This window comes from Lampetra fluviatilis, chromosome 1 (assembly GCF_964198595.1).
Source record: "Lampetra fluviatilis chromosome 1, kcLamFluv1.1, whole genome shotgun sequence".
Taxonomy (NCBI): Eukaryota; Metazoa; Chordata; class Hyperoartia; order Petromyzontiformes; family Petromyzontidae; genus Lampetra; species Lampetra fluviatilis.
In genome coordinates, this window is record NC_136275.1 from 7,709,302 (window position 1) to 7,728,878 (window position 19,577).

General features: G+C 44.0%; 1 protein-coding gene across 10 annotated transcripts in view; it reads left to right on the forward strand.

Annotated features, from left to right (window-relative positions):
• Positions 1-19,577, forward strand: part of KMT2C (lysine methyltransferase 2C) — a 174,231-nt gene that overhangs the window by 105,116 nt on the left and 49,538 nt on the right. For 9 of the 10 annotated variants that reach the window (XM_078855009.1, XM_078855017.1, XM_078855026.1 and 6 more), the window contains 6 exons: positions 2,364-2,473; positions 3,711-3,791; positions 6,510-6,734; positions 9,117-9,254; positions 19,122-19,262; positions 19,376-19,509. In XM_078855009.1, the coding sequence (XP_078711135.1) occupies positions 2,364-2,473; positions 3,711-3,791; positions 6,510-6,734; positions 9,117-9,254; positions 19,122-19,262; positions 19,376-19,509 (829 nt within the window). The remainder of the gene's footprint in view (positions 1-2,363; positions 2,474-3,710; positions 3,792-6,509; positions 6,735-9,116; positions 9,255-19,121; positions 19,263-19,375; positions 19,510-19,577) is intronic. The other variant, XM_078855029.1, reaches the window with a different exon arrangement.

Here is a 19,577-nt window from a genome sequence, read left to right on the forward strand (position 1 = left end):
AGGTTGGGGTCCAGGCCTTGGAGAGGGGGGGGCACTTGGAAGGCAGTCTGGAAAAAATTGCCTTCATGCTCGTGATATCATATGACTTCCAGTTTAGTGGAGTGTTATCTCACCGATAAAAGTCATGTTTTGTCTGTGTGTGTGTGGACGCCTATCCTTGTAAGCTGTTAACTGACAAACTGTTGGGTTTACGTTTCAACGAAGTGTAGTGACTCAGTCGGAGACACGGTTCTTAAGGCACCTTTATTCTAAACGTCGGGGAACTACAAGCGCCCCACGTGCTTACACGTTATTCACACATCCGTCTCTTTCGACGGCCCTATCTGGCTAGAACAGTTGGCAGGCTGTCTGGCCAGCGGCGTCTAAGATGGTCGAGACGGCGGCGATGAAAGTGACGAACAGCGAGGGGATCGACTTCCAGCAACAGCCCCCCGAGCCCCTGTCCCGGGCCCCCTCTCTTATCCTCCTGGCGTGGCCTCACCCCGCCCTTGCCACGTCGCCTTTTCTAGAACCTACTAGCAGGTTCTCGGGCTTCCAGATCGACCGCTTCCTGGGCTTCTCCTTCGATCTCCTTCTGCTGACGTGTGTACTGCCCCCTGCTGTCAGTACCACTTGCCCGTCAGCAACCCGCGTTATTACACTACAAAAGTACACAGATACAACAAACTAAGCCCCCCCCTCCACGAAAACTCCCTATTTGTTTTTTCCCTTGGCCCAATGTAAACTAAGAAAATCACAATTTGTAACAATGTACTCTGATCGTAATGATAACTATGAGCGCCAAAGCAGCATCTGCGCATGCGCGGAAACGCCAACTAGCGGTTTCCCCGAGCAACGCCAATAAGCTTGCTGAGTGGGGAGGCGATGGAGGCTAAAAAGAAAAAAAATCACAACCACAACCACACGCTGAAGTAAATCCTGAAAAGTGTGACGTCCTCTTCTCCCCCCACCCCAATGCGTGCCGTTATTACTATAGAGTCGGTAGATACGTGATATAATCAGTAGATACTAGTATAGATTCCTTAGATACTACTATAGTCAGTAGATGCTACTGTAGAGTCGGTAGATGCTACTTATTCTATTGTATGTAGGGTGCGTAGGTATATATGCCCGCAAAATATTGGGTGTGGGGTCGTAGAAAATTGGGGCAGGGGGGGTCGACAACATTTGGAAACCTTTTAGATTAACTTTTTACCCCCACTTTCCTTAACTTTTTGATTCAGGACTTCTGAAAGGCTCTTATAATTTTGTTTACGGACAAACGGAACGCCGGGCTTTCATAATAGCTTAGTATTTGTTAATATATATTATGTTTTTTAAGAGAAGACAGTTTTGAAATATGTTTCCCCCGGGCAAAGCTGGGTAATATAATGTGCTCTAATGCTTTTTTACAATACACACTATGCACTAAGCAAGACGCACCCCCCAACCCCCACCTCTTTCTGGGATGGGAACAAGCAAACATGAGCAGAATTTCTTGGGTTTATCCACACATTGTTTTTTTGTCTCGTCAGCCTATAGACTCTTCAGACCCATAATATTTCCTCGTTCAAGAGTTATATGTTGGGAGGTTCGTATGAAAGATGAATACTTTGTAAATGAAGTCCGAATTTGCTTATTCCTTTCCAAATAATTGATGTTAATGCAACAAGCAGATGACATTGAAGGCGTCTCTTTCCTCAAATGCAGGTCTATGTTACAGCTATTGTAATATATGTAAAGCTCAGCTGAACAATTGAGTTTCATTGATCTCCTTTCGTCATCCTCTGACACATTCTTAACAGAGGAGAGGAAGCAAAAGGAAGTCTAAAAGTGAGCTACTGGGAACCGGGGATGAAAACATGTTCCCTTGTAAGCCAGGCCAATTTACTTAGTTCATTGTGCCTTCACGAGTTGATTGATTGCATTACCATTCAGACTAGTAATGAGGAGAGGCCCATAAAATGTTATCACCACAACTTCACGGCAACACATTATCTTTTCAGTATTTCTCAACTGCAGGATACAAATATTACTTAGCTTTATTTTATTAATATTCTATTATTCCTCGTAGTTTCTAAGAATCCCAGGCATTTGTATAGATGTTAATTAAAAAAAAAATCTATGTTCTGTTGTCACTTATTTTATATTGGCTTATTCAGGTTGGATGGTGCTGTGGCATAGTTCTCTATTCACAATCAAAATGTTTCCACTTAAAATCCTGCTTGGAAGTCAACTGAAACAAAAAAACGCTTTCTTCAAAGTGTGTTGCTCTCACAGATGTAACATCACCACTGGTTGAGGAGTTCTCCTTGTGTGCTGTGCCCACTTGAAGCTGGTGGCCTAGGTTGGGACTGGCTGAGCTGGCTGTGTGCTGTGTGCAGGTGGGTACATGCCAGCTGTGAGAACCTGCTCTTGGAAGATGCGGTGGAGGAGGCTGCAGACCAAGGCTTCGACTGCTCCACGTGCCGGCCGTTTGTTACCGTGCCTCAAGGTGGGCACCTGTCTTGTGTTTGCTCCCACAGTATTCTGTTGCTGTTGTCAGTGGTGGTTCTGGATAATGTGTTGCAGTTATTCAACATTTTTATTTGGTATAACTATTTTAGAAGTTTGTTGGAAAAACAGATTCACATGCTTAGTGGTATAGTGCTGGCTTCCAGCAGAAAAGGGTAACTGCGGTGTATGGCAGTACTCACATCAGCAGGCCACGATATATACGAGAGGGGGACATCTAGGGTAAAGGTCACAGAAGGGGCCCATCTGGAAACCCCGGGAACCCACTTGTAGGTTCAAGAAAGGGGGCGTGGCCGATGCGGAGCAAGGCCACGCTGGGAGTATAAGAGGGGCCCTTGAGCTGGACGTTGTGGCTGTTGCTGGAAGTGGGATACCCGTCGTGCTGTTCAAGATCGTCGTCGTTACCATCTCCTTGTCGTCACCATCTCCTCGTCGTAGTCTGTATCTTCACCATCCTGGGGTGCCGTAGTCAGCCTGCCAACTGTTCTAACTAAGTACTGCCACCGACAATAGACGGTCTTAATTATAATAGTGTGCACCCACGTAGGGGTGCGTATTATCCTGATGGTGCTCATTAAATTAAAGAAGTGCCTCAAAGTATTACTGATTCCGAGTTGAGTCACTACACATTTGTAGTGGCATAGCGCTGGCTGCTGGCAGAAAAGGGGATCTGTGGCGTGCGGCAGGCCTGACGTCAGTAGGCCAGGATATACACGAGAGGGGGATCTCGGGGAAAGGTCACAGAAGGGGTCCACCAGGAACCCGCTAGTTGGTTCCGGAAAGGGGGTGTGGCTGGGGCGGAGCGAGGCCACGCTGACAGTATAAAAGGGGCCCCTGTGGGGGACCTCGGGGCGGTTGTTGGAGAGGGATCCCCATCATGCTACTGAAGTCCATCATTCTTCTCATCGTCTTCACCATTCTTCTCGTCGTCGTGTCTGTCTCTACCATCTCGGGGCGCCACGAGTGAGGCAGCCTACCAACTGTCCTGCTGGCTGAGTAGCGTCGCCGATAATAGATGGACTAAATATTAAGTGTGTTAACCCCGATGGTGCTCATTAATAAAGAAGTGCCTCCAAGTCTTATCTTCGAGTTAGTCACTACACATGTACAAAAACATGTATGCAAACCTTGTAGATGTTGAAGGCTTGAAAAGGAATTTCTGAATTACATTGTACTATTTGTTTATGCCCATTAACCTTGAATGTTTATTCCCATAGTTCCTGCCTCAAGCGATGAAGAGTCTCAGGAAAATGAACCCGTGACTCCTATTGTACCATGCATCAAAATCAAGGAGCCAGGTATGCCAATGCTACTACCGTTCATTGACGTGTCCTGGCTGGGTATTTCAGTCATGGTGTATGACATTAATGGTGTGACACTTGACCACCGCATACTTGCTGCTGCCAGCATCTGCCTCTGTTGCACTGTTTTAACATTGTGATCTCTAGAGTCTGTTCTTGTTGCATTTTCATACCTGTCTACCCATACCGTTTACCCATATACTTGTACAGGGAAATTTAGTTTTCAGGTCAATACGGTATATAGCCGTTTCACTACGGCCAAAACACATGTTTTTGGCTTTGTGTTTCTCCCTTGTGATGGGACTTTGTAGGATGAACGTTGAGATTTATAAGGGCACGGTGTGACAAGGTCTGATTTGGTCTGTAATAAGTTAGGCACTGATAAAAAATATTTTCACATTCTAATTAAGCACTGTTCAAAAAATCAGTTGATATGTTTATTCTGGACGAACACATTAGTTCAAACACAGCTGTGATAATGCAGTCAGATTTCTGGAAACAATGCATACTTTTCAATGGGAAAAGACCGCTGAGTGTTGCTATGGAAAAACTGGATGTTTAATATGCAGGCTTTTCCAGGGTACTCACTTGTTCTTTAAATATGGCTGACATGAAAATATACTTTACTAATGGTAGCTACTGTCAAAGTGCTTCATTTCACATACTGTTTTCTGACCATGCTGTGGATATTTGTCCTGCGTTTGTGCCCTTTGAAGAATTCAATCTTGAGGTGGACAGTGTACAGTTAAATAGTGTTAGACTTTATCCTTTTGGGAAATTTTATAGTCAAGAAAATATGTCTCCTCTACCAAATCAGTGTGGGATGTTGCTTATGAGGCAGTATGATAGAAATTCCACACTTGTGGTGGAAGCCACTCACTTGATAGATTTAGTTTACACTAGTTCTCATTTTGTTAACCCCAGAGGAATAAAGAGCTGAGTTGAACCCCGACTGGAATTTAATTTCACGACATTCCGATAGTGAGTGAAACATTTTATTCATGTACATTGCAGGGTTTACTAAGTATATTACATCTTTTGTTCAACATGAACATACATTGTATACTGTGAGAAGTGTTGAAGCCTTTTTTATGCATTTTAAAAGCACTAAAGTATTAATTTGCGGTGGATCTACTGGTAAATGTGTGTGCCTCTTAACAGCCAGCAGCCCAAACAATGATTCAAATTTTTTTCCACACGTGAATGCTGGAGCTTCACCATGGCCTCACGAGGTGCTGTGTGGGTAGTGGTGGTTGTTGAATAAGGGAGTGCGCTCCGAACTCAGCGACCGCAATTCAATTCCCGCACACTGCCAATACCAGTGACAATTATTGCTTCTGGGCCTTTCCCTAGGTCGACTCGGCCTCAAAATGAGTACCTGGTACAGTGTGTAAACATCGCCACTAGGGAGACAAAGGTGGCCAGGCATGGTACTGGTTACCCAGCCCTTTGTGTGCCGTAGTGGGCCTTCGTAGGTGCTACTCACTAACAGCACTTGCCCCAAAAGTCAAGTTTAGGCTATAGGGTGATCTTAATATTTTTCTTTGTTTGATAAAACCTTTCCTGCCTGCATTTATTAAAATATTTGTATGTTGAATGTTCCCTAAGTGAAATGATATGTACTCTGCCCGATTAATGATAACTACTCATTGAGCCTATATTTTAGCATTAAAAGGATTTTCTCGTATTTCAGCCTCTTTAAATCATGATGGAACATCGAGTGCCTGAAGGATTTACAGATGAAAGATTATTTTTACATGTATTTTATTAAGAAAATATCAATTTCTAATCAGAATTCTTGATGCATCCTTTTTAATTTTTATACAACTTGGCCATCAGCCCAAACGAGGGAGCGCCACAAGTCAGGCTTTGGTTGTTTTGTCTCTGAACAGTGATCGCACAATTTTAAATGCATCTCATTGGTGTCTAATACTGGGTAGTTAAAGGGTATTTTATTTGCATATTCACAATTCGTTTTTCTTCTTTCATCACAGATAATTGAGGTGGGTTATGTATGCGGCATATTTAATTTGTGGTTTATAAAGCGAATTTGCTCTTAATATTCAGAGCACGTGTTCTTGATTCTGTAATACAATGGACCTTTACAGTTTCATTTTTCTACGTCTACACGAATAATAATCTTGTTTTGATTGTGAAATGTGTTACTAAGTCAAAAGACTTTCGATGTTTGGACATTTGCTTGTTCGTGTTTTTACATGGAACATGATGTCCCATATCGATGTTAAAAGGTCAACAACTTGTTGCACACCTATCCTCTGGCCAACTTGCAGCCCTGTGGGTTGAGATGTAGCCTTACACGCTCCTGAAACCACTGCTTCAAAAGCCCAGGATTATGGTTGGGCATCACATTTTTTATTACCATATCTCCGCTGCATTAATATGTCAAGAGTACAATTCTGAATCTGGCCAAGTGGTACTGTTGATAATGTACATTGAGGTTGGGAATTGAAATCCCGGTGGGGGGGGGGGTCTGCTCAGCGTATCAGTCATCAGTCTTCCGACGATAAAATGAGTAACACTTTTATCAACACACTGTCCCCTATCATAAGAATATGGATTTTCTGCTATTGGCTGAGGGCTGGTATTGGAGATAAGAGCTGCCAATTTGCTAGTTTGACCAGGGAATCACTGACACTCACGTTCACGTGCTAATGCTACATCGGTGTGTCCGGACCCCTTTCGCTCTGCCTCTAGAGCCGCCCAAAGTGTACTCGCGAGACGGCGTGTACCTGACGGAGACGGGACTGACGCAGCTGCAGAGCCTGCTTGTGCCGCCCGTGCCGCGCAAGCAGCGCCGGCCCAAGCTGCGCCTCAAGCTGCCTGGGCAGCCCGACCTCGTGACGGAGCTGCAGAGCCCCATTGAGCTGCATCCCCAGAGCAACCCTCTGGAGCAGGAGCCACTGCCTGATGACATCAAGGGTGAGTGGCAGGGATGTGGTAGCAATGACATTTATAATTGAGTACGACTTTGTGTGAAGGCAGCAGTCGTTTGCCATCTGGCATGACTGGATCTGAAATACGAATGAGGAATTTCCACTAACAGCTTGGTGCCCTCATTGGAGATTAGCAATGACCCCTGCTTTTTCTTTTTATGGAGAGACTTTTACAGAGGAAATCATGAATACCTTTCACGTGAAAGAAAATGAACTGGTTAATGAAAACCATTTGGACCACAGGTTCCGGAACATTATGCTACCACTTTTTTTCAACATGTTTAAAAAACATGTATGTTTAAAAAACAAGTATGTTTAAGTTATTTTGCACCATACGTAGCCAACCATGATAATCGGAGGTGCAGGAAACGTTGAGAGATGTGTCGTCTTAAAACATGAAATATGGCTTTAACGATTAAAATTATATTCCTTTAATCCTTGAAGACATGCTTGTTATGCTGGAGCACGAGTTTATGTAACGTAAAGATCAAAACGCTGTGTATGTGACAAAACCATGTTTTGTAGTGGCAGCCATTGACGGGATATCAGCATTGCACAGGGAGTCATTTCTATGAAGACCATCCCAAGTATGCACTATACTTGACCACAGATTCTCCATTAGCAGCGCTAAGGCTTCATGTCTGTTGCTGCTCCACCACCCCCAATGTCCATTAATGCTGATAATGATGTAATAACATATTTATTGCCCAGGAAAGCCTCACTGAGTGAATCTTGGGGATATTTTTCAGGAGAATCCTCTTGTTAAGTCTGTTTGTAAATAAGAAGAAACTTGCGTACCTGGAGAAAAACACAAAACCATGGTTTAGTATTGTTTATTATTTTAAATAAATATTTGAAAAGTCACAGATTGAACCACTAACTTTCCCCCATTGCTGAAAATCAAGGTATAAAGAATGTCCTGCAAAACATGATGGTATCATTGCTGGGTCGTTCGCAAATCATATTTTTGCATAATTGTATTAGGTATTTTTTTTCATAAAAGACTTCACTCCCTGTGTAGATAAATAAAGAAAACTACGGGAAACATTCTGTGAAACACATTAAAAAAGTTATTAACCATAAAATATCATGCATGAAAGATTCAGAGATGCCTGCTGACATGAGGACAGATGGATTTTTAATGAGAAGATTGTTCAAATTGATAGTCAAAGTAGCTAAAGTTGCATTTTCAGAAGCACATTGTGTTTATATTGTGGGCGAGAATTGATGTCATATCTGATCTTACCGCATTTGGCTTCTTTCGTTAGTCTACTGAGTGAATTTAATAATATTTTTTATTTTAAATGTTAATTTCGGACAGCATTGTGGCCTTAAAAAATGTATTTTAATTCATAAGTGGCTGTGTGTGATTGCTTTAGCGGGCATATAATAAAAAATACCTCCGACACTCAGTGAGTTTCCAGATAATACAGGCTGTGCATAAAATGATACTCTTATGCGGCGACGGAAGCTCATTTCATGCTAATCTCTCTCAGTAATCTTTCTTTCCCTAATCTCCCCCATTAACACAACTGACGTGCTTGCGTCCAGGGATGGAATTCCTTCCCAGCTCAGACCCCGCTTGCTTGCCCATCGCCACATAAATAACCTCTTGTTGTAACAGCTCTCTCGCTGGATCGAAACATCGTGATATATTATTTTGTTTTATTTTTCTACCTATGTGACTTTACCGAACGATCCAGAGTGTGCATAAAATGTCTGAGATTTTACTAAAATATGAATGTGTTATTGGAGGATCAATTGGGACCTAAAATAATCCATGTCCCTGGCAACTAAATATTATATAATTGGAAATCAGTTGAGCTAATTATCCTGATACAATATTGACTTATTAAATTTTGTATTCAACTCAATTATATTAATATTGATGTATTTTCAGTAATACATTTGAATACAAATTAAAGGGTAAGCTTCATATTAAAATACATACTTGTTGTGCTTATGTCCATTGGCAGTCTCGAGTCCGTGGTAGAAATGCCATATTCCAAAGACAGAAATAAGCGGTCTGTAGGGCAGCCACTGTTTACCTTTGACAAAGGGATGCCAATTTTATTGATTACAGAGAAACGACGGGTTGACTCGACCACTGACTTTGATTTGAACATCTCACCTTCCAACTGAATTGGTGCTACGCTACTGTGCAGTCACTGATTCTATAAACCATATGCACCTACAGGATGTTTAGTTTCTGATTCGTTGAGGTTATTTCATCTGCACTTCAGAGAAAAGCATAGTCACGCAGCACAGTTAAGACATAGCTTTGAGCTCTATGGAGGATGTCACAATCAGGTCAAACGGTGCTCCTATGGGTTTTGATGGACACGTGATGATGGCATTCATTAATCAGAGGCCGAGACCATGGAGTGCGACAACAAGTCAGAAACGTTCACCAGCCCCGAGCGGGAGACACAGGAGGACAGCGCCGTGCCGTGCAGTAAGGAGGTGGACAGTATCAAGAAACGCAAGCGCAACCCCTACCGGCCAGGTAGGGCACATTCCACTCGTACCTACCAAATACAATTGCCCACTCGACTCGCATCACGTAAAACTGGCTGGGATAGTTGTCATAATGCTGCTGGATGTGAATAACTAATTCTCAACTATTTCAAAACGTGAAATGCATACTCCTTAATTAACGTAAATTTATGTTATGAAAATATTGTTGACTAGCGGGAAGTAACCCGGCGTTGCCCGAGGGAAAAATATATTTCAAAACTTATTTTAAAAACATAACATGTACATACACAAATACTAAGCTCATGTGAAAGCCCGGCGTGCCGTTTGTCTGTCTATTTGCCCATGAACAAAATTATAAGTGGCTTGCAGAAGTCCAAAAAGGAATAGAAAGTGAGGGATAAATAGTTGATCTAAAAGGTTTCTGAAAATTGTCGATGCACCCCCCCCTCAAAAAATACGTTTACCCCTGCGTAGGCATATATATCTACACACCCTACATACAATAGAGTGAGTAGTATCTAGTGACTCTATATTAGTATAAGACTCTACAGTAGTATCTGCTGACTCTATAGTAGTATCCACTACTGACAATAGTAGTATCTGTAACAGCCATCAGACAGAAAGTGAATGTATTATTTCTGTGTGTTCATTTGATGTACATCTGCCATACATTTGTTGAAGATTGGGAATGCTTGATTTGGAATATTCCAACTGTGTAGAATCCCCCTTGGTTAGACACTCCGTTGGTTGAATTCATGACGTCACTTATGGTCTGGCAGTATAAAAGGGAAGCCAGGAGAAGTGCCAGAGGGAGCGAGTGGACAGTCTTTGACCGTGTGATAACGTGGTAAAAGGCGAGATATAACTTTGGAAATTGTTCGTTTTGTGCAACTAAGAAATAAAGAATTTTTTTTAATTTAAGACATGTCAAACACGCGTAAGACTTATTGCTCCACCAGGTTAAGGAGTAGCTTATTTTCTGGTACAAGAAAGCTGTGCCTACATTAAGTCAAAGACTCGACTCATGTAGAAGGAAGCCTTGCAAGAAAGAAGTGAGAACGCTCTTCATGTCTCGCTAACAAAGCAACAAGTCCTAGTCTAAGAAGAAGGTACCATTATCTTTGTATGAGAGAAGATTGTTACCAAGAGTGAAAGACAAGCAAACGTTAATGAGTTACCGAAGCCTGCTAGCTACATAAACAGAACTGTGATCTGTATTCACTTTACCAAGCCAAGACAGTGCATATTTTAGGAACGGATCTGCAAAGGTTATTTCTTTGAAAAACGCCGAGTTTTTGATACCTTTTGCAATACGTTGTAAGCTGAGAAAACAAGATGGCGGACGACATTGCAAAATCAGCTACAGTACAAGGCAGCACAAAGGCACGAAGCTGCGTGAGAACATGGCAAGCAGGAAAGCGCGGCGTTGGCGGGAGAGCGGCGGTGCAGGTACCTAGCCAGGGCGCCTACGGCCATATAGTCAGAAAAGTCAATGGAAAGCTGGATCACAGAAGTATCTGAAGATACAAGTGAAGATAGGAAAGATGAAGATAATGTTGAGCCAGGTGACAGCATAACATTAGTATTAGTTCCACGGAACAAAAACACAAGTAAACATCGCTCCGTAACTGGAAACGACTCAATAGTTTCCTCCAAAAGCTCCACAATTTCGGCACGTGTACTAGAATAAGCAGAACACGCAGCTCTGTTAGCCAAGGCAGCATCTTTAAAGAAGAAACAAGAAATCAAGCTCTTAGGTTTTTTCGGTAAAGTCATGTAGGTAAAAATAATAATAAAAGTAAAAATAATAGAAATAATAATAGAAATAAAATTATAAATCACGACGTTTCGGAGGCAACACAAGTCTCCGTCATCAGGTGGGACCGTCACAGCTAGATTTACTGTATCAAGTGAGGCAAAATTCCAAGAGACAAGCTCTTAAATACAAGTTGAGGGTGGAGGAGGGGGGAGGGGCTTATCTAAATGTGGTAGCCAATGAATGGAATGTGTTGGCGGGGGTGGGCGGGGCTTAAAGAGAACAATAGGTGCAACATGTTGTTTTACCTGGTGCTGGTTGACAATCCAAATACAAAAAGGAGAGTACTGTTAAACGTTGGGGATGTCAACACTCTGTAAAGTAGAATAGTACCTGTCAAATAAGATGGTCCAAATATGTGTAGTTAAATCTTTTTTACATGGTTAATAACATCTTTCCAATGATTACTATTCTACTTTACCAAGTGTTGACATCCCCAACGTTTAACAGTACTCTCCTTTTTGTATTTGGATTGTCAACCAACACCGGGTAAAACAACATGTTGCGCCTATTGTTCTCTTTTAGCCCCGCCCACCCCCCCCCAACACGTTCCATTCATTGGCTACCACATTCAGATAAGCCCCTCCCCACTCTTCTCCCCTTAACTTGTATTTAAGAGCTTGTCTCTTGGAATTTTGCCTCACTTGATACAGTAAATCTAGCTGTGACGGTCCCACCTGATGACGGAGACTTGTGTTGCCTCCGAAACGTCGTGATTTATAATTTTATTTCTATTATTTTTACTTTTATTATTTATTTTTACCTACGTGACTTTACCGAAAAAACGTAAGAGTGAATCCTTGCAGTCATGAATGCTTCAAATCTAGAGGAAATCAAGCTTGAAGAAGCTGAACGGTGTTTGGAGAATGTGGACACTTTGGATGGCAGGCATGATTATTTAAAGACCAAGACAAGATCCAGAAGAGCCTCAGGACCGGATGAAGAGTACGGAGACAGAGCATTTGAGAAAATTCAGCCGGCCCATGCTATAGGAGCATACGAGGACTCTAAATCAGCCCCTACAAGAGGTAGACAGGCTGGTACAAGTACAGCATACCACAGATCATACCCAAGTGAACACCACCAGAGGCCTGAAAGGAATGAAATGGATCTTTATCAAGTGATGCAGCGTCAGAATGAGATTACAGAGATGCTTGTAAAACAGCAAGATTTGTCTCACCTTAGAGAGACATTCCTGTGTTTAAAGGTGACCCACTTGTCTACAAGTCCTTCATCAGAGCTTTCGAGCACACCATTGACAGCAAGACAGAGAGTAGCCAAGACCAGTTTTATTACCTGGAACAATTCACGAGTGGAGAACCACAAAATCTCGTGTGAAGTTGTGAACATATGAGTCCAACCAGAGGCTACCAGGATGCCAGGAAGCTACTTCAGAAGCACGATGGTGATGAGCTGAAGATAGCCAGTGCCTATATGGAGAAAGCTTGGCAGTGGCCTCAGATCAAAAATGAAGATGGAAAAGCGTTGCACACATGCATTGTTGTTGATTGGATATCGAACACCATGGAAGACATTGAGTACATGGATGAAATGGATAATCCCACGAACATGCGAGTGGTCATCTCAAAGCTTCCGTATAAGATGAGAGAGAAGTAGAGAGGGAAGGCCTTCAATGTTCAAGAACGACAAGGAAGAAGAGCCAGGTTTACAGACTTGGTGGACTTTGTCGACAAGCAAGCTAAAGTTGCAATGGATCCGCTGTTTGGAGACATGCAGGATACCAGAAGAGGTATTGCAGGAAAGGGGAAAGACAAGACTGCAGACATAAAGACCCACCAGAAGAGTGGTCTTAAAGGAAGCAGTTTTGCTTTAAGCGTCATGCCTTCTGAAGAGGGGAAAGCACAAGACTCGCCTCAGAAAAAGTCAAGATAAGCCTGCTAATACCTTCCAGAAGCCCTGCTTGTTCTGCGAGAAAAATCACACTGGATTCTTGCATTAAGATCTGAGAACAGCCACAGAAAGACAGAATTGAGTTTCTGAAGAAAAGAGGACTTTGCTTTGGATGTCTTAAAAAAGGGCACCTTAGTAAGGAGTGTAAGAAAAGAATGACATGTCAAGAGTAACTTAAAGCATCCAAGCATGCTGCATGTCATTAAAGAAAACGGTGTCACCTCGAAAAGGAATGAAGATGGCAACACTGAAGAGAAGACAGTCTCAAGTGCTATTGTGTCCCTTAAACATGAAACTTGTGGCTACACCAGGGCTGGAGACAGATTATTTATTCTCACCATTGTTCCAGTGAAAATCAAACCCAAAAGAAATGAGAAGAGTGTGGAGATGTATGCATTCATAGATCTACGGAGTTCAGCGACGTTTTGTACTGAAACCCTGAGGAAACAACTCAACGTCTGAGGCTGGAAGAATGAAATCCTCCGAACACAGCTATATCCTGTCAGACATGGAAGTACGTTGACTTGAAGAGAAAGATTATATTTATCTGCCAAAAGTCTTCACCCACAGTGACATTCCAGTGAAGAAAGAAAACATACCATTACAGAAGCAATGGAACCATGGCAGGTGATAAATAGTGAAGGTGACAGACCCTACGCAATCAAGACCACACTTGGCTGGGTAGTGAATGGACCTATGAGAACAGGAGATGCCAATGGAAGATGGCAAAGTTACACAGCAAACCGTATCTCCATCTCAAACATTGAAGAACTGTTAGTCCAACAATACAACAGACTTCTCAGAACGCAGTGGTGAGGACAAACCAGAGATGTCACAAGAAGACCATCAGCTCATGCGATCTGTGACAAGGTCAGCAGAGCTGGTCGATGTACACGATACCATTGGTTTGCCATTGAGAAATTAGAATACAAAAATGCCAAACCGCTGCGTTGCAGAGCAGCGCATCGTCTCAAGAGGAAGCTGAGGAAGAGCCCAGATTACCATGAAGACTACAAAAGCTTCATGAGAGACATCATTGCAATGGGCTATGCTGTGAAAGTGCCTAAAGAACAGCTAGATCGAGAAGACGGAAGAGTGTGGTATATTCCCCACTATGGGGTGTATCACCTTTGAAGAAAAAGAAGATCCGTGTCGTCTTCAACTGCACTGCAACATACCAAGGAACCTCATTGAATGAGTAGTTCCTCCAAGGACCTGACTTCACCAACACTCTCATTGGTGTGTTGACCAGATTTAGAGAAGAACCTGTGGCTATGATGGCAGACATCAAGTCAATGTTTTATCAGGTCAAGAGTGCCGGAGGATGACGCTGACCTGCGTTTCCTGTGGTGGCCTGATGGTGACCTGAGTTAAGTCACAGAGGAGTACAGAATGACTGTGCACCTGTTTGCAGCCACGTCATCACCCAGCTGTGTATCCTACGCACGAAGAAGAACAGCTGAAGATGGAAGAAATGAGTCAACACCAGAGGCGGGTTGACACAGTATGCAAAAACATCTATGTCGACGACTGCTTGAAGTCTGTGTCATCTGAAGACCGTGCTGTCGCTCTGTCAAGAGATCTCCGAACTTTGTGTTCTAGTGGGGGATTCCACTTGACAAAGTAGGTAAGCAACAGCAGAGTTGTCATAGCATCCATCACAGAAGAAGAAAAAGCTATCGAAGTCAAAGATTTAGGCCTGAGTCGGTGACCTTCCCATGGAGAGAGCTCTCGGTGTCCAGTGGTGCCCAGAGTTGGACATGTTCTAGTTCGAGATGCACATACAGGATAAACGAATCACAAGACGAGGCATTCTCTCCATGGTCAACTTTATTTACGACCCTCTTCGTTTTCTGGCACAGCTCATTCTGCCAATGAAGCTGATACTGAGAGACCTGTGTAGAGATAAGTGTGGGTGGGATATAGAAATCGAAGATGGGCAAGCTCAGAAGTGGAAAAAATGGTTGACGGAACATCCGCAGATTTCTAGTTTTGATGTAAGCAGATGTGTCAAGCCCGCAAGTTTTAGATTCACAAAGTTGGCACAACTACACCACTTTTCAGATGTCAGTGAGGATGGCTATGCCACCATGTCATATCTCCTGCTGACGAACGAAGAAGGTGAGAAACACTGTTCCTTCTTAATGGGAAAATCCAGAGTAGCACCTTTAACATGGATTACAATCCCCAGAATGGAGCTGACTGCAGCTGTGGTCGCAATAAAGGTTGACAAGATGCTCAGACAAGAACTTCAAGTGCCGCTCGAAGAGTCTCCCTTTTGGATGGATAGCACTCCGGTGCTGAAGTACATAGATAATGAAACCACTCGTTTCAAGACCTTTGTGGCAAACAGGATTGCTACAATCCGCGAGGCCACCTCAGTGAACCCAGCGGATCATGCTTCGAGGTTTAAAAGCTGAAAACTTAATCAAAAGTGAATAATGGATTCAGGGACCCAAATTCCTGTGAAAGGCTCCTAGTAAATGGCCAGAACAACCAATTCAAATGAGTCAAAATTCAGAGATCAAGAAGTCGGTAACAGTCAGCTGGCTCAGTCATATCTGCTGACTCTAACAGTATTTACTGACCGTAGTGGTATCTACTGACCGTAGTAGTATCAACCAACTCTATAGTAGTAAATACTGACTCTACGGTAGTATTTAATGACTAGAGTAGTATCTACTGAATCTATATTATCTATTGACTCTATAGTAGTGTTGTGTAGTGTTGAACGATGCGAAGATGGAACTTCTGTAGGGGCTTACGCTGGTTTATTAACAAGGGTAACAACTCAGACCAGAGGTAGGTGTCCGCTACACTCGGTCCTTCACGTGGACCCCAGGTTCTACTCTTGTTCCTAGCTTCGGCTATCCCCTTGGGCTCTCTCACTCGAGTTGGGACGGGGGTTCAGCCAACACCGCCCGACCGAGGATAGCAGCACCCCATGTATCCCTAGCCGGCTCTCACGGACTTCTTCAAGCTCTACCCTCGGCTATCCCTTCGGCTCCCCCACTCGTCGAACCCGGACGGAGGTTCAGGCAACACCGTCCGGTCACGAGCGGGAGAGACCTTCTTCAGCCGCTACACATCCCGGGCTCCCACAATGACCCCGCTTTTGTCACGGGGTCCCCCTTAAGTATCCCCTTGGGTGGCTCCTCCCCCTTTCCCGGACCCGCCCTCGTTCTTCTCTTATCTCCTTCCGGTGCTTATGACATGACATCGAATAATGCGGTCCGAGTACCCATTCATCTTGAGCGCTTGGTGTACGGGTTCCAGTTCACTAGCTAGGTGGTGTTGGTCGGAGATGCAGTGGGCCCTATGGTGTAGGGTTTTGATGAGGGAATTCTTCTGTGCCGGATGGTGGTGGGAATTAGGTTTCAGATAGGAATCTGTGTGGGTGGCTTTCCTGTGGACAGTGTCCCAACGAGCCGTCAGGCCTCTTCTCAAACAGAACATCCAGGAATGGTAGCTTACCATCCTTCTCCACTTCCATGGTGAATATTATGGATGGGTGTATGGAATTAATGTGGTTGAGAAATTGGTTCAATGCTGGCAGGCCATGTGGCCAAATGACGAAAGTGTCATCTACTTATCTCTTCCACAAGGAAGGACGTAGGGTAGATGTCTGGATGGCATCTGTTTCAAATTTCTCCGTGAAAATATTCGCTATCACTGGTGATAAGGGGGGACCCATGGGGGGGGGGTACCTTAATTTTGTTTGTAGAAAGTACCATTCCAGGTGAAGTAAGTGTTGGTAAGCCAGTGCCTAACCCAAGTTGGTACATCAGGATTCAGTCCATCTTGGACCAAGTCTTCAATTATTGCTAAGGTGTCAGGTACAGGAACCTTGGTGAACAGAGAGACTACATGAAAGCTGACAAGCAAATCATCTGGAGACAGTGAGATGCCCTTGATTAGAGAGACCAAGTCAGCTGAGTTATGTACTGCTGAGGTAGTCTTGCCCATGAATGGAAGCAAGGTCTCAGACAGAAATCGGGCCAGTTTTAGGTAGGTCAGTTGATAGTGGAAACGATGGGCCGAAGTGGAGTACCTTCTTTATGGATTTTTGGAAGACCATAGAATCTGGGTGGTCTAGCAGCAGAGGGTTTTAGGGGGAGCCACTTGAATGGTTGGATTAGAGAAGCCGAATTGTTGATGATATTGTTGGTTTTTGTAGCCAGGCGCTTGGTAGGATCCTTGTTAATTTTGGTGTAACTGCCATCATTAAGAAGGTCCTGGATTTTGTTGTTGTATGTGGTTTTATCCATGATGACAGTAGCATTGCTCTTGTCGGCTGATAGGATGACTGTCCTCTCTCTTTTTCAATTTGGCAAGTTCAGAGCGCTTGTCTTTGCTGATGTTACTAATGGGTGTTTGGGGGTGACAGCTAAATTCATCCCTCTAGCTAGTACCGATTTTAGTCTATCGGAGATTGTGCTGTAACTCTGATTGATAAGTCTTGTTAACATCCAGCTTTCTAATGTGTGGCACTGGTTTCTTTTTTGACGAGTTGTTGAATTTAGCAATAAGGTTAACCTTGCATTTGGAGGACATTGTTGCGGCAGAAGAAGCAGTCATATTATCTACAAGGTTCCAATCAGATGTGGACATTTTTTCTGTTAATGATCCAGGTCCGATTTAATACAGTACACAAAATCCGTGATCTAATCCCATCTGTGAAGGAGGCCATTCCTGACATGCAATTCCCTGGAGTCTACAAACTGAGTTGTACCTGTGGTAGCAGTTACATTGCGGAAACGAAACGACATGTCTCGGACCGTGTTCGCGAACACAAGGCAGATCTGAAACATGGCAGAACCAATACCTCTGCTATGGCTGACTATTGTTATAACTCTGTCACACCCCGCTTATAACCGCTCCGGCATGGCTGGCTCCGCCCCAGGCCACGCCCCCCTTCTCGATCTTTCGGGAAGGTCCGGGCCCCCAACAACGTGACCCCCAAGTTTCCCCCTGGGGCCCCTGGCCCCCCTTTATCCGGTCACGTGTCCTGTTGGGTTCATGCGGAGTGCCACGGCCTGACACGACCCCCGTGACACCCACCTAAGCCCCCATACGGAGCCGCCAAGGTAGGGACGTCATATGTCCCTACTATGTCACTACAGCAGTATCTGCTGACTCTATAGCAGTATCTACTGACTGCAGCAGAATATACTGACTATAGTGGTATCAACAGACTGTATTATATACCGACTCTATAGTAGTATCTACAGACTGTAGTAGTATCTACAGACTGTAGTAGTATCTACAGACTGTAGTAGTAACTACTGACTCTACAGTAATATGTACTGAATCTATAGTAGTATCTATTTACTCTATAGTATTATACTGACTATAGTAGTATCTGCTGACTCTATAGCAGTATCTACTGACTCTACAGTAGAATCTACCGACGCTGCATTCGTATCTCCCGACTCTACACTAGTATCTACCTACTCTACAGTGGTATCTATCTACTCTATAGTCGTATATTCCGACTCTATAATAGTATCTATCGACTCTATAACAGTTAACTATTAACTTAATAGAATTCCGTGGTGAGGCCTAGTCCCGTGCAGAGCCCCCGGCCTCGCCTAGCTTGTCCAGCCGGCCGAGGTGGCGTCTTGGCCGGCTGGGGCTGGGCCGCTACCCCTCCCCACCATCCCCCCCGCCCGCACTACAGTAGTAGTATCTACGAACTATAGTAGTCGTATCTACTGACTCTATATACGGAACTGCACACATTGGGGTGGGGCGGGAAGAAGAAGGCATCACACTTTGAAGAATTTACCTCAGCGTTGTTTATTTGTTGCATTTTGAACGCAATGAGAATTCCCCCCCCCCCCTCCACCGAGTCAGCGTTCTCGCGCATGCGCAGATGCATGCTTTGGCGCTGCTTTGTGCTTATAAAAGGAATACATTGTTAATTTAACTACTATACATTTGACGGATGGGAAAAATAAATCACGATTTGTTGGTCGGGGGCTTATTGCGTCGTAAGTGTGTAGTTTGTTTAAACTTAAACCCAGCAGTTTATGAGTTAAATACCTCACACACGGATACACAGACAAAAAATGACATTTATAGGTAAGATACCTGTGTATTAATGTCTCATCAAACCTCCATACGATAGGTTCTTGAAGGGAATTTTTCTGTTTGGGTGGCTTGCAGGGATCGGGGGCTTCATGGTGCGGCACCGTGGGCGTGGGGGCGCCATGCGGGGAAGAGGCGTGTCCCGCCGGGGCACAGGGGGAGCACGATCTGACTCGCTGACCAGCCCCATAGCGTCCGACATCGGGAGGTCTGATGACGGTAAGATGACGTCTTTACGTTCTCCCCCCCCTCCTCCGAAGGCGTTATCATGAATACTCGTATTCCCAGCTTACTGAAAGTTCTGTTTATAGATGGTCCCTCTGTTTTTTCAGTGACCAGTGAACATCTCCCCGAGACGCCCATGGATGAGATAACGGCAACTCCGGAGCCAATTGAGAAGCAGAAGCAGAGGCGCTGGAGGAAGAAAAAGAGTGCCCTGGAGGATGCTTTTCCCACGTACCTGCAGGTTCATGGCCACACACATCTCCAGAACTGCCTCTATAGAGATGGATGCACACTGAAGGGTGGTGGGTG